At 46.0% G+C, this 23,506-nt stretch overlaps 1 protein-coding gene across 6 annotated transcripts in view; it reads right to left on the bottom strand.

Moving 5' to 3' along the window:
• Positions 1 to 23,506, bottom strand: part of LOC122542677 (BRD4-interacting chromatin-remodeling complex-associated protein-like) — a 133,174-nt gene that overhangs the window by 15,063 nt on the left and 94,605 nt on the right. For 4 of the 6 annotated variants that reach the window (XM_087984020.1, XM_087984017.1, XM_087984021.1 and 1 more), the window contains 6 exons: positions 22,837 to 22,902; positions 16,165 to 18,219; positions 12,035 to 12,280; positions 7,414 to 8,205; positions 3,190 to 3,433; positions 2,337 to 2,479 (listed from right to left, as the gene is read on the bottom strand). In XM_087984020.1, coding sequence (XP_087840146.1) covers positions 2,337 to 2,479; positions 3,190 to 3,433; positions 7,414 to 8,205; positions 12,035 to 12,280; positions 16,165 to 18,219; positions 22,837 to 22,902 — 3,546 coding nt within the window. The remainder of the gene's footprint in view (positions 1 to 2,336; positions 2,480 to 3,189; positions 3,434 to 7,413; positions 8,206 to 12,034; positions 12,281 to 16,164; positions 18,220 to 22,836; positions 22,903 to 23,506) is intronic. The other 2 variants (XM_087984018.1, XM_087984019.1) reach the window with 2 other exon arrangements.

The following is a 23,506-nucleotide window of genomic DNA, read 5'->3' as shown; positions in this document are numbered from 1 at the left end:
TTGAATCCGGGTCTCTGGCGCTGTGAGACAGCAGTGCTAACCAATGAGCCACTGTGCCGCTCCACATTTACAATGTCAAGACCACTCAAGATCTTGCATGTTTAGATCAAGTTGCTTCTTTCTCTTCTAAATGCTAGCAGATTCAAATCTAGCCTGTCCAAACTATCCTTATAAGACATCATGGCCAATCCAGTCATTAGTCTCGTAAACCTTTTCCTGAACTCCCTTCACTGCATTTAGATCCTTTATTAACTAAAATGTTTAATATTACATACAGTACTGCAGATGTGGTCTTACTATTGCTGTGAATAACTGAAGCATAACTTCCTATTTTTGTATTTAGTACCCCTTGGGATAAATTATAATATTAGTTTTCCTAAAGACATGCTGAAGCTGCACATTAATGTTTTACGATTTATGCACTATGACATTCAGATCCTTCTGCACATCAGAGCTCTGCAATCTCTCACCACTTAGATAATTTTTATTTTATTCCTGTCTAGATGGACATTTCGGAGTTTCTCACATTTGAGTTCATTCGCCAGATCTTAGCAATGCTGCCTTAGCGCCAGGGACCGAGGTTCGATTCCACACTCAGGTGACTGTCTGTGTGGCGTTTGCACATGTGGAATCGAACCTCGGTCCCTGGCGCTAAGGCAGCATTGCTAAGATCTGGCGAATGAACTCAAATGTGAGAAACTCCGAAATGTCCATCTAGACATGTCTGTGTAGGCTTCCTCCCGGTGCTCTTGTTTCCTTCCACAATCCAAAATGTGCAGGTTAAATGGTTTAGCCATGGGAAATCTTCGAGGAGAAAGTGAGGTCTGCAGACGCTGGAGATCAAAGCTGAAACTTTATTGCTGGAACAGCACAGCAGGTCAGGCAGCATCTAGGGAACATGCCCTTCCTGAAGAAGGGCATGTGCCCGAAACGTCGAATCTTCTGTTCCCTAGATGCTGCCTGACCTGCTGTGCTGTTCCAGCAATAAAGTTTCAGCTAGCCATGGGAAATGCACAGTTACAGGAAGAGGGTGTGGTGGGGTGTGGTGTGAATCTTGGTGGAATACTGTTCAGAGGAACAGTGTGGACTCGATGGACCAAATGGCCTGCTTCCACACTGTAGGGATTCTATGATTCTGGTCCACTCACTCAAACGATGGGTATCACCTTGTAGCTTCCTAATCTCTTCACAACTTATTTTCCAATAGATCATTACGTTATTGGCAAATTAGAAACCATAGCTTTGGTTCCTTCATCCTTATTCAAATAGACTGTGAAAAGGTTAAACCCCTGCACTGGTCCCTCTACTCCACCACTTAGATGTGGAGGAATTTCTTCTCTCAGGGGGCAGTGAATCTGTGGAATTTTTTACTACCAAGAACCGTAGAGGCTCAGTCATTAAGCTTTCAAGGTGGAGATAGATTTTTAATCATTAAGGTAATGGCAAAAAGGCAGGAAAGTGGGAGTTGAGGATTATTAGATCTGCTGCGATCTCAATGGATGACAGATGGGTTAATGGCCTACTGCTCCTGTGTCTTGTGGTCACTGTTCACATCTTACCAACCAGAAAATGATCCCCTTATACCCACTTTGGTTTATGTTAGCCAGCCAACTTTCTACTTGTACAAATATGTTTCCCTTTACCTGAGCTTTGATTTCCTGCAATATTCTTTGACGAAGCACCTTATCAAATACTTTCTGAAATCTAAATATAGTACATCTACCTGTACTCCTTTACCTTTTTTAAAATCAAGTAATTCCAGTAAAATGGTTCAGCAAAATCTCTCTTTCACTAGAGCATGCTGACGCTGCCATGACCACCTTCATTGTTATCTAATGGCCTGCTTCAGTGTGCTTAAAAGCAGCTTCTGGTATTTTCCCTTTGACAGATGTCGCAATAGCTGGCCTGTAATTTCCTACTTTTGGTCTTTGTTCCTTTTTGAATAAAGCCATTACGTTTTCTGGTCTACAATCTAATAGAACGTTCCTTGAATCTGGTAAATTTGGAAAGTAAACAATCAATCAAATTAAATGCATTTCTTTCACGATCCGAGGAGGAAGTCCCTGTGAGCCCACAACTCCAACAATTTACTCAGTGCCACTTCCCTGGACTTTTCTCAAGTTCCTTTTTCCTATCCATTTTCTTATTTAGTTTCTCCAGGTATACTTCTATCCTCTACGGTCAAACCGATGCAAAGTATCATTTACTGTTCACACTCACACCTGTCACCATGCCAAGAGAATTTGTCAAGCAAACCATTTGGGTACTTCTCAATTGGAAAAGTTGCAAGTTGAAAACAGGTTTGTTGTCATAGATATGAAAGCTACAATTGCTACCTGCAGGGCTGGTTGAATCTGGTGCTGTGCAAGAGGTTTCATCTGTATAGGGACCGCTGCTCCCTGCTGGATGTGGCAGGTGCCTCCAGGTACTCCCCCCGAGATGACTTTGCTGTCTGGAGACCTTGTTGTGGTCGTGGTACCTGACATAATGAGGAGGATTATGTTTAATGAGTTATAGGAGTAAACTTATCTCTACTAATGAAGCAATTCATTGGACCATTAAATACCGCAGCAACATCAACTTCAGTTTACTGTGTTCACAGAATTTTCTACCAGGTGACACAATGAAACATCAGGAAACACAACCTGCATTTGTGACACTCAGCTTTGCTTCTCTTGGGTTCTAAGCCACAGCTTACACCAAGGGACAAGTCAGATGGTTGTTGATTCAAATCCCACTCCTTAAGGTTTGCCACTCCCGGTGTAATACCTAAGGAGTGCTGCATTGGTGGTGGTGGTGCCAACTTCTGATTGGGACATTAACCAAAGTTACCCACCTTCCCCCCTCAAGTGGATGCAGAAGATCCCATAACATAAATCTGGCGAGCATCAAACGAACTACCAGTGTCCTCAGCAATATTACTTCTTCACATTGAAAAAATACGTTATTTTCGCATCCCCTCAATGCTATTTGTGGGAGCTTGCGGTGTGTAATTTGGCTGCCAGGTTTCTTACTTTACAACAGTGGCTACAAGCCAAAAAAAACCTTCACTGACTTGAAAGATCTTTGGGAGTACCCAGAAGTTGTGAAAGGTGCTATAAAAATGTAAATATCAACTCAGACAGTGAATTGGGGAAGAGGACAGTCTCAGTAGAGAATGACTGTAATTAATGAATTTGGTAGCTGTACCTGCTGAAGATGTCTTCACAAGGACGGATGTCTGTTGAAGCAGTGTTGCTAGGGCTGCTTGACCTCCCCCATGAGGCTGGGATTTCATACTGGCTGAGGTGGTATGTACCTGAGCTGGCACACTGGGAGACTGCACCTGGCTACTGATTAGCATGGTGGGTGCCTGATTGCTCAGTGGGCCAAGCCCACTCACAGTCTGGTTCGCTGCAGACTGTTTGGCTTGTAGAATTATGTTATGCTGCATCTGTTGAAAAAAAAGATGAACGTCATGTCTCTGATCCGATGTTGGTCTGTATCGACTCTCAGACAAGATGGCTCAACAGATCCTTGTTAGTCAGTCGAAATGGGTGGTGCTGGAAAAGCACAGCAGGTCAGGCAGATCAGAGAAGCAAGACAGTCAACATTTCAGACATAAACTCTTCATCAGGAATAATGAAGGGCTTATGCGCAAAACGTGGACTCTCCTGCTCCTTGGATGCTGCTTGACCTGCTGTGCTTTTCCAATGCCACCTTTTTTGACTCTGACTCTCCAGCATCTGCAGTCCTCACTTTCTCCTAGATCCATGTTAGTTAAAATCAGGAACCTTCTTAATAGAAATGAGCAAAAAAAATTTACAAAGATGTTGTCAGGGTTGGAGGGTTTCAGTTATTAGGAGAGGTCGAATAGAGAACATAGAACAAAGAAAATTTACAACCCAGGAACAGGCCCTTCAGCCCTCCAAGCCTGAGCCGATCCAAATGTACTGTCTAAACCTGTCGCCCAATTCCAAAGCATCTGTATCCCTCTGCTCCCCACCTACTCATGCATCTGTCCAGACACATCTTAAATGAATCTACCGTGCCTGCCTCTACCACCTCTGCTGGCAACATGTTCCAAACACCCACCACCCTCTGTGTGAAGTACTTGCCCCGTGTATCCCCCTTAAACTTTCCACCTCTCCCCTTGAAAGCATGACCTCTTGTTATTGAATCCTTCACCCTGGGAAAAAGCTTGTCTCTATCCACCCTGTCTACACCCTTGATGATTTTGTAAACCTCACTCAGGTCCCCCCTCAATCTCCTTTTTCCTAATGAAAATAAACCTAACCTACCCAAACTCTCTTTATAGCTAGCACCTTCCATATCAGGCAATATCCTCGTAAACCTTCTCTGCACACTCCACAGCGTCCACATCCTTTTGGTAATGTGGCGACCAGAACTGTACACAGTATTCTAAATGCAGCCGAACCAATGTCTTGTACAATTTTAACATGACTTACCAGCTCTTATACTCAATACCCCGTCCGATGAAGGCAAGCATACTATATGCCTTCTTGACCACTCTATCCACCTGAGCAGCAACCTTCAGGGTACAATGGACCTGCACTCCCAGATCTCTCTGCCCATCAACTTTTCCCAAGGCTCTTCCATTCATTGTTTAATTCACTCCAGAATTAGTCTTGCCTAAATGCACCACCTCACATTTGCCTGGATTGAAAGCCATCTGCCACTTCTCCTCCCAACTCTCCAGTCTATCTATATCCTCCTGTGTTCTCTGACAGTGCCTTATACTTTCTTCACTTCACCAATCTTTGTGTCATCTGCAAACTTGCTGATCATACCAACAGTGCCCTCTTCTAGATCATTTATGTATATTACAAACAACAGTGGCCCCAATACTGACCCCCTGTGGAACACCACTGGTCACCTTTCTCCATTTCGAGAAACTCCCTTCAACTACTTCTCTCTGTCTCCTGTTCCTCAACCAGTTCTTTATCCATCTAGCTAGAACACCCTGCACACCATGTGGCTTCACTTTCTCCATTAGTCTATAATGGGGAATCTTATCAAATGCCTTACTAAAGTCCATGTATATGACATCAACAGCCCTTCCTTCATCTAACAACTTGGTCACTTCCTCAAAAAACACTATCAAGGTGGTAAGGCACAATCTCCCCCGCACAAAACCATGTTGCCCATCACCGATAAGCTCATTCCTTTCCAAATATAAATAGATCCTATCTCTCAGTACCCTCTCCAGCAACTTCCCCACCACCGACGTCAGGCTTACTGGTCTGTAGTTACCCGGAATATCCCTATTACCCTTCTTGTACAGGGGGACAACATGAGCAACCTCCCAGTCCTCCGGCATATCACCTGTATTTAAGATATCTGTCAGAGCCCCAGCTATTTCCTCTCTTGCCTCCCTCAGCAACCTGGGATAGATCCCATCCGGTCCTGGGGATTTGTCCACCTTAATAACCTCTAACATACCCAACACATCTTCCCTACTTATGCCAACGTGATCCAGACTAATCAAACTTCTATCTCTAATCTCAACATTCATCATGTACCTCTCCTCAGTGAACACTGACGCAAAGTAATCATTCAGAATCTCACCCATTCTCTCAGGTTCGGCACACAGCCTTCCTTCATTATCTTTTAGTGGACCAATCCTTACTCTTGCTTGCTTCTTATATAAGAATAAAATGCTTTGGGATTTTCCTTAATTCTGCTAGCTAAAGCTATTTCATGACCCCTTTTAGCCCACTTGATTCCTTGTTTAAGATTTTTCCTACTCTTCCGGTATTCCTCCAGGGCCCGTTCTGTTCTCAGCTGCCTAGACCTTATGTACGCTTCCCTTTTCCTCTTGACTAGTCGTACAATTTCTCCTGTCATCCATGGTTCATGAATCTTGCCCTTCCTATCCTTTGCCTTCAACGGGACTTGCCTATCCTGCACTATCTTTGAAAGCCTCCCACATCTCAAACGTGGACTTCCCTTCAAATAACTGTGCCCAATCCACATTTCCCAGCTCCTGCCTAATTTTGATATGATTGGCCTTGGCCCAGTTTAGTACTCTTCCCTTAGGACCACTCTCTTCTTTATCTGTGAGTATTATAAAATGTAGAGAATTGTGGTCACTGTTCCCAAAGAAATCCCCCACTGCAACTACTACCACTTGTCCTGGTTCGTTCCCCAGTACCAAGTCCAACATGGCCCCTTCCCTCGTCGGACTATTGACATACTGCTCTAGAAAACTCTAAATAGATTAGATTAGATTCCCGACAGTGTGGAAACAGTCCCTTCGGTCCAACCAGTTCACACCGACCCTCCGAAGAGTAACCCACCCAGACCCATTTTCTTCTGACTAATGCACCGAACACGATGGGCAATTTAGCATGGCCAATTCACCTGACCTGCACATCTTTGGACTGTTGGAGGAAACCGGAGCACCCAGAGGAAACCCATGCAGACATGGGAAGAATGTGCAGACTCCATACAGTCAGTCACCCCAAGGCTGGAATCGAACCTGGGACCCTGGTGCTGTGAGGCAGCAGTGCTAACCACTGAGCCACCGTGCCACCCTGGGGCTATTTTCCCTGGAGCGTTGTAGACTGAGGGGAGACTTTACAGAGATTTATAAAATCATGTGGGGCATAGATAAGATAAATAGCCAAAGTCTTTCCCCCATTGTAGGGGAATCCAAAACTGAAGGGCGTAGGTTTAAGGTGAGAGGGGAAAGATTTAAAAGGGACCCAAGGGGCAATGTTTTCATGCAGAGTGTGGTGTGTGTATGGAATGAGCTGCCACATGTAGTGGTGGAGGCTGGTACAATTACATTTAAAAGGCAACTGGATGGTTGTATTAACAGAAAAGGTTTTGAGGAATACGGAACAAATGCTGGATTTGGGACTAGTTAAGTTTGGGACACCTGGTTGATGTGGACGAGTTGGACCGAAGGGTCTGTTTCTGTGCTGTAAGCTTCTAAGAGTCTACTTCATTTCACCCTACTGTGCTCATTCAACAAAGCTGGGAGGGGAAGTGGAAAGGAGAGAGGAGGAGAAATTCAGGAGGGGTGGTGAACCAGTGTCCAGAGAACATTATCCCAATAGGCAGTCAATATCATCAAGGGAGGAAGCAAACCAACTCAGGAAGTGCGGAGTGGGAAAGGAAGAAATTTGTTCTGACTCGGCTCCGTGTAATTGCATTCCTGTGCAAGTTAGATTTACCAGATCCATGTAAATAAAGCTTCTCACCTTCCTCAGTCTTCACCTTCCCCAGCAATTTCAAAGGTCCAAGCGTAACAGCAACCCAAACACTCCTCCAAGATTAAATCAGTCTTCCAAACCTCCTCCCCGACTTGTCTCAATCCCAGTGGGTCCAGTCACTTTGGAATGCAGGCCTTCAACCACACCCCATCTCCTCACCTCCCCGATGAAAGGAAAATGGAAAGGTACTCACCTGCTGCAGCTTCTCCATGATGTGTTTATGCTGGTCGGTGGGGTTGGGAATCGAAGACATGGATTGAAGTTGGCTCGTAACCATCTGGAACCGGTTCTGCTGCTCCGTTGTGAGATGCAGCGTCTGATAGACGGGCTGCAGAGGGGCCTGGGCTTGGGACTGGCAGTGCAGCTGGAGCTGGACGTGCTGTGACTGAGACTGTGTTGGATGATGCTCGCTCGGGACTTGGCTCGGAGCTGTGGACGGGTGCAAGAGGTGGGATGGGGTCTGCACCTCGGCCTGGCTCTGGACCTGAGGGGTGGGCTGGACCTGAAGGTGTATCTGGGTGGGAGATGTCAGCTGGGCTTGAGACTGGGGCTGGGGTTCAGGCTGAGAGGGGTTCTGGAACTGAACCTGCACATGAGGCTGTGACGGAGGCCTCATCGGGTGCTGCCCCTGGGGGGCACCGTGCGGGGATGACTGGACCTGGGTCTGAATCACATACAGAGGCTGAAGGGGCAGCTGGGATGGCGTGCAAGAGCGGGAAAGGGGCTCCGACGGTGGCCTGGACAGCACCTGGGGCTGAGAGGACGGACGTGACTGAGGGCGGGAGGGAGGTCTCGACAAAGGCTGAGGCTGTGAGGGTGGACGTGACTGGTGCGGTGATTGCATCTGATGGGGAGACTGCATTTGGTGTGGCGACTGCATCTGTAGATGGAGCTGGCCGTCATTCTGTGGCGTTTGAGGTAGAGGTGACTGTGAAGTAACCGGGAGCTGCTGCAAGGTTGTCTTTTGCTGTCCCGTGGCCATCTGCTGAATGAACCAAACAAAAATACAAAACGGTGCAAACTTCCATACTCCTACGTTCAATCCCTGCAGGATTTCAGTGGGATTTAGGTTATTAGTCCATTCTCAAGGTAAAATAATTTGATGAAGGAAATTGATAGGAGAAACAGAGCTTGCTATTTTGATCCAAAGCAGTCCCCATTTGAAATTTAACTTTTGCTTAAAAATATGTTGCTGGAAAAGCGCAGCAGGTCAGGCAGCATCAAAGGAGAAGGAGAATCGACGTTTCGGGCATAAGCCCTTCTTCAGGAATGAGGAGGGTGTGCCAAACAGGCTAAGATAAAAGCCCTTCTTTCCTGAAGAAGGGCTTATGCCCGAAACGTCGATTCTCCTGTTCCCTGGATGCTGCCTGACCTGCTGCGCTTTTCCAGCAACACATTTTCAGCTAAGATAAAAGGTAGGGAGGAAGGACTTGGGGAAGGGGCGTTGTGAATGCGATAGATGGAAGGAGGTTAAGGTGAGGGTGATAGGCCGGAGGGGGGGTGGGGGCGGAGAGGTCGGGAATAAGATTGCAGGTCAAGGAGGCGGCGCTGTGTCTGAGGGTTGGGACTGAGAAAAGGTGGGGGGAGGGGAAATGAGGAAGCTGGAGAAATCTGCATTCATCCAGGTGTCGTGTTGCCATGGTCCGGCGATGGAGGCAGCCAAGGACCTGCATGTCCTTGGCGGAGTGGGAGGGGGAGTTAAAGTGTTCAGCTACGGGGCAGTTGGGTTGGTTGGTCCGGATGTCCCAGAGGTGTTCTCTGAAACATTCCACAAGTAGGTGGCCTGTCTCCCCAATGTATAGGAGGCCACATCGGGTGCAACGGATGCAGTAAATGATGTGTGTGGAGGTGCAGGTGAATTTCTGATGGATATTGAAGGATCCCTTGGGGCCTTGGAGGAAAGTGAGGGGGGAGGTGTGGGCGCAAGTTTTGCATTTTTTGCGGTTGCAGGGAAAGGTGCCGGGAGTGGAGGTTGGGTTGGTGGGGGGGTGTGGATCTGACAAGGGAGTCGCGGAGGGAGCGGTCTTTCCGGAATGATGATAGGGGTGGGGAGGGAAATATATCCTTGGTGGTGGGGTCCGTTTGGAGGTGGCGGAAATGACGAAGGATGATTCGATGTATCTGGAGGTTGGTGGGGTGGTAGGTGAGGACTAGTGGGGTTCTGTCCTCGTGGCGATTGGAGGGGAAGGGTTCAAGGGCGGAGGAGCGGGAAGTGGAGGAGATGCGGTGGAGAGCATCGTCAACCACGTCTGAGGGGAAATTGCGGTTTTTGAAGAAGGAGGCCATCTGGGTTGTTCGGTATTGGAATTGGTCCTCCTGGGAACAGATGCGGCAAAGGCGAAGGAATTGGGAATATGGGATGGCGTTTTTACATGGGGCAGGGTGGGAAGAGGTGTAATCTAGGTAGCTGTGGGAGTCAGTCGGTTTATAGTATACGCCCATGTTGAGTCGGTCGTCCGAGATAACACCCACTTAGTCATAAGCAGTACCTATAATTTCAACTGATAATTTGTTTAAGAACAAATTTCTCATCCAAAACAAAAAAATCCTGTACATTTTCAGAGGCTGATCAAGGTGAATGACGTCATGCAGGGAATAAAGTAGGTCCAATTTTAAGCACCCAGTTTCAGCACACAGCCAGGACAGGGGCAGCATGGGGTCAGATACAGAGTAAAACTCCCTTTCTACTGTCCCCCATCAAATACTCCCAGGACAGGGGCAGCACGGGGTTAGATAGAGTAAAGCTCTCTCTACATTGTCCCCCATCAAACACTTGCAGGACAGGGATAACACAAGATTTGGTACAGAGTAAAGCTTCCTCTACTCTTTTAAACTGAAAATAAAGCTCCCTTGATAATGTCCCCATCAAATAATCCCTGGACAGAGGAAGGTTAGATACAAAGTAAAGCTCTTTCTACACTGTCCCCAAAAACTCCTAGGACAGAGACAGCATGGGGGTAGATAGTAACAGTGCAGGGGAGCTTCATTCTAGCTATATTGACATCTCTGTCAAATCTTCCAACTATGTCTTTGCTCTAAGAACAACAACTCCAGTTTCTGAAACTCAACCGTGTATCTGAAGTCCCCCTGCCTGGAACCATGCTGTTAAATCTCTTCAGCAGCTTCTAAACTCTTAAACTGTTATCCCACCTGCTGAGATTGCACTCTCTGCAAATTTTCTGGCAGAAAGTAACACTGATTGTTTGTTTTGCAGTATTGTACGACTGAGGTGTGGACTCTGGCTAAGCAGTGATCTCTCAGTACTGCTATGAAAATCAGATACTGACATGACACAACATGAACCTTCCTTAGACACAAGTAAATGTGAAAAAAAAAGTTAAACAGACACAAGGTAGAAGGAACAGTAAACAGCAGCTTTGAGGCAGAAGGAAGGGCAAGTAAAGGAAGCCCGTTTGGAGAGGTTGAGGTACACCAGTCTGTTACAGGCCACGCACACATACGAGTTTTGACGGGATTCAGTCAAAAATTGCTGGCTGCACATTTAAACAGAAGTCTGGGGCAAGACTGACAAATGGCCTTGGTGCGTGCGACAATTCAGTTATCCCCAACCCCAAGAAATCGGAGACCTGGAACAGAGAAAGCTGCTTCTTGCTCAGAACTCACTATCCTGCCTTTCTTGGAGAGAGCCTGTTTTAAACCACCAAAACCAGAAGTAAAAGTCAGAGACTCATTGGGATGCATTGCTCAAATTATCACCAATATCTCCGCTGAATATGCCTATCGACCTGAGTGACCCGTGCTGGCACTTCTGCTCTATTTCAACTGACTTACACCCCTCCTCAGCTCACTCAATCACCATGTCCCAATAGCTGAGCATGACTGCACTAGCTTTTCCAAACAAAATCCAACTGGTCCCACTTCCCAGCTCTTTCCTCTTATTGCAAATTTCTGCTTTGCAGGTCTTTACCCAGTTCACTTCTGAAAGTTATTACTCAATGGGTTTCCACCCACCCATTCATGCAGCATGTTTCAGATCACAATAACTCAATGAGTGGAAGTACGTTTCCATCTCACCTCCGATTCCTTTGTCAATTACTTTCAAGTCTTCCTACACTATCAGCAGCCTCTCTCCCCCAGCACTCCACCCCAATTCCCTACTATTATATAACTGTTGGCCTCTCCACATCTCATGTCAGCTCTGATGAAGTCATCTAGACTTGAAACATTAGCTTGTTCTCGCTCCATGGATGCTGCCTGACCCGCTGTGATTTCCAGCATTTTTTGTTTTCAGTGCAGATTCCAGCAGCAATTTGCTCCTACTTTCAAGTCTTCCCTTGGTTGCCATCCCTTCAATTATCTGAAATAATTTCTCCCTTTCTGCCAATAACATAATATTTTGTACAACTCTTAAATCTTCCTTAATTCCCCTCTGCTCTGAAGAGAACAATCACAGATTCGCTAGTCCCTCATCTGTGCGGGCATTCTAGTAAATATCCTTTGCACCTTCACCAGGACTCTTAACCTTGCTATATTCTGGTACTCAGGAATGGACACAATACTCCAAGCTGGGATCGAACCAGTGTTCAGAATAGAATGAAGGAGATTCACGAGACCTGAAATGTTAACTCTGCTTTTCTCCCCAGAGATGCTCCCAGAGTTCCTCCAGCAATTCCTGTTTTTGTTTCAGATCTCCAGCACCAGTTCTTTGTTTTATTACGAGAAAATGTTTTTCCCAACGTTATTTTGAGAATATTGTGCAGATAGCGCCGACCGTGACCCGTCAAACTCAAAGCAAGAGCCGTGTTAGTAGAAGCGTCAGAGAGCGAGAGATTGGGAGGAGGACGGGGGACTACCTGTCCAGCCCGTATCTGCTGGAACGGAGTGTTCGGCAGCGAGGGCAACACTGTTTGTCCTTTGGAGTCCGCGTGTCCCGCAGGCGTGGCCGGTGCCAGCCCCATGCTACTGCTGACGATAACCGAGGCAGGGACGCTGCTCGTGGTGGCAGTCGGTGCTAAGCTGTGAGGGGACGGCTGGTTCAGGCCTTTTTCCTGTTGGAGTTTCAGAGCCGCCTGGTAAAGCTGCTGCTGTTTCTGTTCCTGCTGCAACGTTCAAGACAAAGTTATCAGCACACGCCGCACCAATAGCGAGAGCTGAACTTCAGGGACTTGGTGGAGGGGTGAAGCAAAATACTTCAAAAAAAAAAAACAGGTGATGCAAAATTATAAAACACAGTGGAAGTATGAGACCTGCAGTTGTGGAGCTGCCCTGGGAAATGTCCTTCCCAGGACTAAGTGACCTCCTAAAGCCCTCTTTTCCAATTGTGGCTTCTTTCACATCTTCCATTTCAATCACATCACCACTGGCAATCCATCCAGCCTTCCTTCTTTCTCCTCTTTTAAGATGCTTCTTAAAGTCGCTTTCTTTGACCAAGCTTTTGGTCACCAATCATCATCTCTCACATGGGAGCATAGAAGTTGGGAGGTCATGTTGCAGCTGTACAGGGCATTGGTTAGGCCATTACTGGAATACTGCATGCAGTTCTGGTCTCCCTGCTTTAGGAAGGATGTTGTGAAACTTGAAAGGGTTCAGTAAAGACTTACAAGGATGCTGCCAGGGTTGGAGGGTTTCAGCTACAGGGAGAGGCTGAATGGGCTGGGGCTGTTTTCCTTGGAGCATTGGAGGCTGAGAGGTGACATTAGAGAGGTTTATATAACTATGAGGGGCATGGATGGGGTAAATAGACAAGGTCTTTTCCCCAGGATGAGGGAATCCAAAACTCGAGGGCATAGGTTTAAGGTGAGAGGAGCAAGATTTATAAAGGACCCGACGGGTAACTTTTTCACACAGAGGATGGTGCGTGTATGGAATGAGCTGCCAGAGGAAGTGGTGAAAGCTGGTACAATTGAAATATTTAAAAGGCATCTGGATGGGTATATGAATAGGAAGGGTTTAGAGGGATATAGGCCAAGTGCTGGCAAATGGGACTAGAATAGGTTAGAATATCTGGTTGGCATGGATGAGTTGGACCGAAGGACTGGTTGCCACGCTGTTTGGCTCTATGACTCAGTATTAGATTTTGTTTGACAATCATTTGCAAGAAGCATCTTGGGACCTGAAAGGATCTCCATCAATGCAATTTCCTGTTGAAATACGGTTGGCAGTCAAAGCAGTCATAGGGATGTACAGCATGGAAACAGACGCTTTGGTCCAACCCGTCCATGCTGACAAGATATCCCAACCCAATCTAGTCCCACCTGCCAGCACCCGGCCCATATCCTTCCAATTCATATACCCATCCAAATGCCTTTTAAGTGTTGCAATTGTACCAGCCTCCACCACTTCCTCTGGCAGCTCATTCCATACACGTACCACCCTCTGTGTGAATAAGTTGCCCCTTAGGTCTCTTTTATAGCTTTCCCCTCTTACCCTAAACCTATGCCCTCTAGTTCTGGATTCCTCGACCCCAGGGCAAAGGCTTTGCCTATTTACCCTATCCATGCCCCCCTACTGTTAGATTCGCATGTTGGTTGGTATCTGCCTTTTTAGCTTTGCTGCACAGTTTGTGTTTCATTAATAAATCTATCTATACTGTGTAGTTCCACCTGTTCTATAATCTACACTCTCTGCTATAAGCACTACTGCTTCCTGAGGGTTCAGTTGGAAAAGTCAACCATTCCCTTGGTCTCCAGTCTCACCGCTGACTGACCACCGAGGTCTCTGGGTCCTGCAGCTCAGGGAACATCAGGACATGAGACAAGCGCATCTTATGGTGGTTGGACAAAGCTCACAATGAAGCTATAGCCCAGAGTACCTTGGATTGATTTTCAGGATGAGTGGCAGTGGAAAGATAAAAACAATTCCGATCCTAGTCAATTCTGGCAGGACTGACAGTATAAACACCGTCAACTGTTGGTTGCCGGAAATTATATGATATTAGAAATGTAAATCTAATAGCTCCACTGGGCTAATGATAGATCGGCCTTTATTTCAAACAACACGGAACATAAAGGAAAGTGGTGCTTCAGCTGTTCACTGTCCTGGTCCCACTTAGAGTAACTGCATTCAGTTCCAGGCACCACACTTCAGGGAAAAGATACTAACAGTGGAAGGAGAGTACAGGGCAGACTTATCAGAATATCACTGGGACCCAAAGGGTTAAATCATAAGAATAAGCTCTATTATCCTTGGTTCTTCTGCTCAAATTTAGACAAGTCGAGACATGATCTAATTGAGGGGTTAGAGATAATTAAATGGTAAAGAGAGAGAAATGGTGTGCTTTAATTTGGGGGAATCCAGAACAAGGAGGTGCAACTTTACAACTAGAATTTGATTGTTCAGGGGCGATGTCAGAAAGCACTCCTAAAGACACGCATAGACACAGACCACTCTGAAAACTTGTGATTTCAAATAAATCTGTTGGAACTATAACTTGGTGTCATGTGGCTTCTGACTTTGTCCATCCCAGTCCAACATTGGCACCTCCACATTGTGTGCGCGCGTGTACGTGTGTGTACACACACACACACACACACACACACACACACACACACACACACACACACACACACACACACACACACACTTGCCCTCTGAAGATCACAAATGTAGAGGGTCAGTTTAAGCCTGAGATTGTGGAGAAGTAACCTGCATTGCTGCACCTGTCATAATGCTTGTTACTGGAACCCCGAAGCAGTGATCCCTGGGAGGAGAGAGATCAGGTTTGGACCTGATGCCGCTCAAACCCCGACACTCACACGGGTGAGTTACTGATTAAGGCCTACCACTATGAGTCAGGAGAAACAAGACAGCTTTAACTTAAACCTCCCTCAATCATGGCTGTGACAATAAGTCAGGTGACCAGATGAGAAGGCTGATGAGCTGGGGCTGAGAGGAGACAAACAGAGACTGTAGTGGAAACGTGCCTCGGAGCTCATTCATTTCAGGAAAGACAGGACAAACAATCTCCTGCAAAAGAAATCACAGAACCACAACTTGCAATTAGGCTCTCATTTCTAATTCCCCCGTGCTTCGGCTCAGCAGCTTACTTTGGAGAATCTCTACTGACTTTTTGTTTAGCCATGATCTAATGGAAAGGGGGACAAACTTGAATGACTTCCTCCAGTACATACGTTCTGGCACAATTATTACTATTTAGGAGCTGAGAGAGGTGGGCGTAATTTTTTTTCCCTCTCCTCAGACAAGGAGCGTCAAACAAGAGTGATTAACATTCCACCCAACATATGTTCTTCACGCTTAGCTGCTGAATGCATGGCTTCATTTGACATCAGGACTGTAAGAGTTCCCAAAGTCTCGAGTTAGATTTCTAGCTTCTGTGCTCTCAGCCAGATTACCTGGAGGAGACTGACAGTGTGTCCCGGCTGGGATCCGGGGTGTGATTTCAGCAATGCAGCTGTGACTGTGCACATGTGAAGTGGTCACAACTACAACGCCACAGGCAGTCAGTCAGGCCCTGCCATCACATCACTTTGTGCCAAAGCTCCGCAGTGGCCCATTTCTGCTGAACCAGATTCCCAGTGGAGGAGCGTGCGAGGAAAGCAAACCGCAGGAGAAAGGAGGAAGGCCTTGAATCTTTAAAGGGGATCCGATGGCCTCGTGGAATCATTTGCTAGATTATTATTCCAAGAGCTTGGTAATTTTCTGGGAACTCTGGTTCGAATCCTGCCACCGCAGATGGCGGAATTTGAATTCGATAAATTTAGGGGAGTCTAATGATGACCGTGAAACTGTTGTGGTTGTTGGAAAAACCCATCTGGTTCACTAATGCCTTTTAGAGAAGGAAGCTGCCATCCTTGCCTGGTCTAACCTACATTTGACTCCACACCCACAGCAATGGGGTTGACTCCAAACTGCCCTCTGGTCAAATAGGAATGGGTAATAAATGCTGGCCTAGCCAGTGATGCTGACATCTGTGAGTGAATTGAAAAAACAGCTGCATTGAAATATCACAGCCTTTTAACCTTACCTGTTGGAAGAACATGTCAGCTGCATCTTGGCTGATGACTCCCGCAGATCCTTGCTGGCTGATAATAATTTTCCCAGGGGTTTGCACCATACTGCTGCTGCTGGACTGAGGGGCTGAGGCTAACTGCGCCTGGACGGATTGCTGCTGTTGCGATGGCTGAGCTGGAGATGCTATGGCAGTCTGGACAGTCAGCAACGAGGGCTGCCCATTCCCAAGAGCCATTAACCCAGGGCCAGGTCCCGCTTGCTGCTGGATGACGCTGGAGCCCTGGGCGTTGCTGGCCGGCTGTTGGATGCTCACTGACTGTCCGAGACTCTCTCCACTGTTCAGCATGGTGACCTGGTTGGGCAGTGTCACTCCCTGTACGACAGCCGACTGGCTCTGCTGGTTGACGGCCCCACCGGCCAGGGTTGCCTGGACAGGTGCTGATGTCTGAGGGTTCAGACTATTCGCTAAAGACACTGGCATCTGGAAGACTGCAGACTGACCCACGGGGCCAGGCTGCAGCTGGATGGGAGCAGACAAGATATGGGTTGCTCCGTGAGCATTCTGGGCTGCTATTACCTGGCTCAAGTTCAGCTGTCCGGCGATGTTCTGGTTGGTCAAGATCTGAGCCGGCAAGGTCTGGTTGGCGATCAGCTGACCGGCCGGACCCTGGCTAGCAATGATGTGGGTCGCGGGCGCCTGACCACCAGCAGACTGGGCAGTCAGTATCTGCCCGCCCACATTTGCCTGCAAGGCAGAGAGCTGTTGGGAAAGAGGGACAGCTGAGGCACCAGACAGTTGGCCTTGCAGGAGGAACTGGTTCTGACTCTGAAGCATAGCCTGCTGCATATGCTGAGGCTGAATGACAATGCTGCCACCTTGCAGGTGCAGACTCAGGGATTTGCCCAAGGCTTGCTGCTGTGCCTGATGCTGCTTGAAAACATTGGAGGAGATAGTCTGGGGGAACCCAGTCCCGGAGGCAGAGAAAACCACATTCTGCACAGGCTTCCCTGCCATGAAAGTCACATTCTGTTGGGCCTTTTGTTGTTGCTGCTGTTGCTGCTGCTGCTGCTGTTGCTGTTGCTGCTGCAGTGAAGTTTCATTCTGGATGGTCAGTGCAGTATTGGTGGAAGCAAACGGCTTCGAGCTAATCTGAAAGAGTTTGTGCTGGATGACTCCTCCCGTTGGCTTTGGCTGGATCGGAGTCGGGGTCCTCTGAATGATGACGTTTTGGGCTGAGAGTGGAGCCTGCGTCATGGGATTGCTCATGGTGGGCCTGACCGTCAGCGCCTGATTTGCCTGAGCGATGGATGTACCAGCAAAGAGAGAGTTTCCATTCAATGCTCCAGGAGGGGCACTCTTCTGGAGCACGAGTCCAGCGTTGGGCGGCGAGACCCCAGCAGAGTTCAAGGCCACTTGCTGCTGGTCCGAGGCCGGCGAAGATATATAGCTCCCGACCGGCACGGTGGTCACCTGGGTAGGCTGCCCAGCCTTTGTGATGATCTGCTGTGCCGGCTGGTTGATGGTCATGACTGACTGGTTTGACAACTGCCCAACCACTTGGATCTGCCCGATGCCCAATGCCCCGGACGGGCTTCCGTTTGGCAGCCCCTGGAGATTCGAGACGGGCTGCAAGGTCACATTGCCGAGTCCGACTTGCTGCAAAAAGGGCTGTACGTTGATGGCCTTGTTCACAACTTGGCCGCCTATGGTCTGTTGCTGGATCAGAGTCTGCTGGGCAAGGACTGTGGGCTGCTGCTGCAAACCAATCAGATCAGTGCTAGTTGAGAAAAGCTGGGAGGCATCAGCTGCCTGTGATACCGGCTGCAAGGAAGGGAAATGGAGCGAGGCAATGTCTAGATCAGCATCCTCTTCTAAAGACTGCTCTGTGATGTTAGCCTCTTGCAAGCTCTGCTGCAAGATATCACACGGCTGGTCAGAATTCTGCAAGTTGGAACCAGGAGATGGCCCAAGGATATCATCTTCCAGGAAATCGAGATCGACTGCGCTGGAGGAATTCTGAGTCTGCCCGCTGTTCAAATGATTAACAGTCGTATCCTGTACATTAAGCTGAAAAAATTCAATACATTAGCAACTCTCAATTAGATTCTCCAGTCCAAAACAATTAACAGTCAAGGATCACAGCAACGCTCATGCAGCAACTGAAATGCGATTGAATCACTTTAACTGGAATGTTAATTGAATGACAATAGAATACAAAATGAAAGCATGTTTCTACAGCACCTTTCATACTAACATATCAAGTTCTGGGCATCACAATTCAGGAAGGATATTAAACAATAGGGAAGATACAGATTTATTCAAATGATACATGGGAGGAGGGACTTAAATTTTTTTAAAATTATATCATCATGGGATGTGGGCAAAGTATTATTTGTTCCCTATCCCCAGTGCCCTTCAGATTTAAGAGCTGACCAAGTTGTTGTGGGTCTGGAATCATGTGTCGGCCAGATTTCTATCCCGACAGGATGAGTGAATCAAATGAATTTTTGCAACAATTGATGATAGTTTCTCATCTTTCAGTTCCAAGTTTAACAAAAAATTAATTGAATTTATGTTCCAGCAGCTGCTGCAGGGGAGGCAACAGCCTAGTGGTATTATCACTGGGCTGTTAATCCAGAAACCCGGGTAATGCTCTGCGGATGCAGGTTCAAATCCTGCCACGACTGATGGGGGAGTTTGAATTCTATAAATGTCTTCATTTAGGAGTCTAATGTTGACCATGAATCTATTGTCGATTGTTGGGAAAAACCCACCTTGTTCACCGATGTCCTTTAGGGAAGGAAACTGCCACCTTCATCTGGTCTGGACTACATGCGACTCCAGACCCACAGCAATGTGCTTGACTCTTAACTGCCCTCTGTGTAGTTGGGGATGCTGCCCAGCCAGTGATGCTCTCATCCCATGAATTATTAATAATAACAAGATTTGAATCCAAGTCCCCCAAGCCTGGGGAATTAGCCTAGTGATATTACCACTGTACCACCATTTCTCTCTAAAGTCAAATGCAAAGACTGAAACTGTTTTTGTGTGGCAGAGAAGGTGAAGGGGGAGACAGAAGAGATGTTCAAAGTTATGAAAGGCTCGATACACAGAGAGAAACTGCTGCCAGGGACTTGATGACCATTAATCAGAAGACATGGATTTTAGGAAATTGGGAATGGAAGCAGAAGGGAGTTGAGGAGAAATGTTTCTAAGCCAGTGGGTTAATGATTGTCTGGAATGTAAAACAGTAAAGCTGCCATAGTCCCAGCGTACCAAAGGGCTCTCTCATTAGACAGAAGGAGATCACTGCTGGTGAGTTTAACTGGAGGGTCATCATGCTTCAGGTGAGAGGCGAGGTGAAGGTGGGACCTTCATGATAACCTCAGCCAGTGCAGGAATTAAACTGATGCTGTTGATGTCACTCTGCATCGCTACCCAGCCACCTATAATGTACTGTCTGAAAGGGCAGTGGGATTAGATTCAACAGTAACTTTCAAAAAAGGGAATTGGATAAAGACTTGAGAAGTAAATATTTGGAGGGCTCAGGGGAAAAAGCATAGAATACAAGAGCTAGGACGTCATGTTGGAGGATACTGTTTAGACCACACTAAAGCGGTATGCGCTGTTCTGGTTGCTGTACAATAGGCAAAATGCTATTACACTGAAGAGGGTGCAGAGGAGATGCAGCACCACGTTGGCCAAGTTGGAATGTTCCACAATGAAGAAAGACGACAAAGGCTGGAGTTATTTCCCTTGGAGAGCAGAAGGATGCAAAGGCATTAGCAGAGTATCAGTTTGGTGAGGTATGCAAAACTCTTGCCCCCTGAATAATAGGATTTTACATTCATTCCCATGCTATGACTTGGGCTCAAAATCTAATCTAGTAATACAGCACTACAGGAGTGCCACGTTGCAGGAGGAACTGTGTTTTGGATACAATGTCAAATAGGAGGTCCAGTTGTATGATGAAGGAGGTGGATAACATTTCTCCCACAGCTGGACACACCAAAAACAGATGAACTGGTCATTAATCATCCCTGCTGACACCAAAATAGGTGGAAAGGCAAGTGGTATGGATAACAAAGATGTTACAGGAGTATGTAAGTTAGCTTGCTGAGCTTGAAAGTTTGGTTTCAGACGTTTCGTCACCATGACAAGGTAACATCATCATTTAGACACTCTGGTGAAGCGCTGGTAGAATGTCCCACCTCTCTATTTATAAGTCTTGGTTTCTTAAGGTGGGTGATGTCATTTTCAATTTTTTTTTCAAGGCAAGGTAGATAGGATCGATATTCGATGTGTTTATTGATGGAGTTCTGGCTAGAATGCCATGCCTCTAAGAATTTTCATGCATGTCTTTGACCTGTCCCAGCGATCGTGGGTCTAGCACCAGTATCAGGGGTCATTGCCGAAGCAGTAATGTAGACTCTTGAACAAGCTGCCCTCCCATCTATCCAACACAAACTTTGGGTCCGCTGCGTTGATCACACCTTTGTCATCAGAAATGGAACAAATTAGAGGAAGCATTCAACACTATCAACAATATCCTGACAGGCAAAAAATTTACAAAAGAGGAGAACGACAATACACTCCCATTCCTAAGTGTGACAGTTGAACAAACAGTTAACAGAGAGCTTCAAATCAGCATCTACAGAAAAACAACAAACATGGACAAAATACTTAACTTCAGAAGCAATCATCCCAAAACTCACAAACGGAGCTGCATCAAGACATTATTTTAAGGAGCTACATCACACTGCAGCACCCAAGAACTACAAAAAGCAGAAGAAAAATACAGGTTTTCAAGAAAAATGGGTACCCAATAAACACAATCCACTGATTCCTCAGAAACAAACCCAAACAAGCAGACACAATGCAACCAAAAACTAAAACCACAATAACTTACATCAAAGACATATCAGAAATGACTTGCAGACTACTCAGTCCCCTTGACATCATGGTAGCCCACAAACCTACCAAGACACTTGAACTGCAATAATGAACCTAAAGGATCCATTAGATACTATCAGCAAGTCATTTGCAAGATGCCATGCAAGAACTGTAAAAAAAACACTACATTGGACGAATTATCAGGCCATCAAGATACGTGAACACCAACTGGCCACCAAAAGACATAACCCACTATCACTAGTTTCTGTACATACAGACAAAGAAGGACACCACTTTCACTGGGACAACACACACATCCTAGGACAGACGAAACAAAGACACGCACAAGAATTCTTAGAGACATGGCATTCTAACCAGAACTCCATCCATAAACACATCGATTTAGTTCCTATCTACCTTCCCTTGGAAAAAAAGAACCAGAAATGACATCACCCACCATCAGAAACCAAGACTTATAAATCGAGAGGCGGGACATACCACCAGCGCTTCACCAGAGACTCCCACTGATTATGTTACTTTGTATGGTGATGAAACGTCTGAAAACAAACCTTCCAGCTCAGCGAGCTAACTTACAGACTCATCATCAACCTGAGCTACAAATCTTCTCAAACATATTACAGGAGTTTATGGACAGGTTATGAGAATGAGCAGAACTTTGGGATGTGGAAGAGGATGTGGGATATGTGAGTTTATGCACTTTGACAGGAAAAATATAGGAGAGGAATATTATTTAAAAGGAGAGAAACTGTTGATAGCTGCAGCGCAGAGGGATTTGGGAGTCCTCACGCATTCAATCACAAAAAGCAAACATACAACTTCAGCAGATTATAGGGAAAGCGAACTGAATTTTGGTCTTTAATTCAAAAGGATATAAAGATAGCTAAGTTTTGTGATAACGATTGGTCCCCTTCTGTAAGGGGATCTATAACAGCACAGGAGGCAGTTTGGAAAAGATTCATGAGTTGATCCTAGGTATGTAGGGGTCTTCCTTTGAGGAGAGATTGAGTAGATTGGGTCTGTACTCATTGGAATTTAGAAGAACAAGAGGAGAACTTATTGAAACATAGGATTTTTAAGGAACTTGACTGGGGAGATGCAGAAATGTTGGATCTCCTTATAAAGGAGTCTAAGACTAGAAAGAATAATCTCTGGGTACTGTCCGCAGTTAGGACAAAGACGAGGATGAATTTCTTCTCTCAGAGAAGCAAATCTATGGAATTCTTTACCACTAAGGACTGCTGAGGCTGGATCAAGATGGAGATAGATTTTTAATCAGTAAGGGAATGATGGGGAGAAGACAGGAAAATGAAGTTGAGGATTATCAATTGCCACTGAATAACAAAGCAAACTCGATGGGTCAAATGGTCTATTGCTGCTCCTATATCTTATGGTTTAATTTGGTTCCTCCTGTTTTTGCATCCACTCTAAACTCACCGTTGAAGACTGACCAGCAGATAATTTGTAGGAAATGGTCATAACTAGCATATTCCCCCCCCTAGGAGAGTGGGTTGAGGATGGGGGTTAGAAGTAGTCAGAATGCTTTTGATATAGAATATGAAAATAAGCCAACATCAAATATCCAATATGATGTACACCAAAACAAACACCAAAATGTTAAAGTTTTAATGCCATTAAGAACTTAACAAATCCTCTGCAATTTCCTTAGTTTTCATCTCTATTCAGCCCGGATTCAAGGCATGACATGTTGCATCAATTTAAAATTCTTTGAGGCCCAAGAAATGGAGGAGGAGATTAAGAGTGAACACTCACAGATGCATCAGTGAAGAAGGCGCTGGCAGGATCAGCTGTCGTATCAAGGAGATCGTCGCCATCGAGCTGATTGTTAAATTAAGAACATGTTTACAAAGAGAACGGACATCAACTTCAGGTCTTAATGTTGTGAACACATTAAAAGTGACTGGCCAATCATGTTATGACTCTTTCAGTCACTCCTGAAAGCGTGATTTTTAAAAAAAAATATATCATTCTGTAGTCCAGTGATGTTATGATTGGACTACAGAATGATATATAATTTTTAAAAAATCAAGCTTTCAGAGAATGACTGAAAGAGTCACACAAGATTTCAAGTTAAGATTTTTACTATAACACACAAACTGAAAGTAATATCGACTAACACAATTCAGACAGCAACTTAGAGCCTAAACTACAAAGATCCACCATTTAACATTTAAAAGAGCTGAAAATCTCCCTTCATAGTTATACTTTGTCTGTAAGCAGACACACTATTTGTCATGAACTATATGAGGTGATTCTTAGCACTTTCCTTCCTGACAGACAAATTCTAATCCTAAACTTTTCACAGTGTGGTTGACCCCACAGATTCCTCACTCGTGTCAATGCGAAGTGAATCTTCCAGTTTTGTTTAAGCCCTCATGACCTGAGTAGCTGGAGTACGTGTGAGCATTATCAACTGACCTTG

Source organism: Chiloscyllium plagiosum, unplaced genomic scaffold (assembly GCF_037043375.1).
Source record: "Chiloscyllium plagiosum isolate Xiang-an unplaced genomic scaffold, Cpla_swu_hap1 HiC_scaffold_47, whole genome shotgun sequence".
Taxonomy (NCBI): domain Eukaryota; kingdom Metazoa; phylum Chordata; class Chondrichthyes; order Orectolobiformes; family Hemiscylliidae; genus Chiloscyllium; species Chiloscyllium plagiosum.
This window is presented reverse-complemented; position numbering and strand designations above follow the sequence as displayed.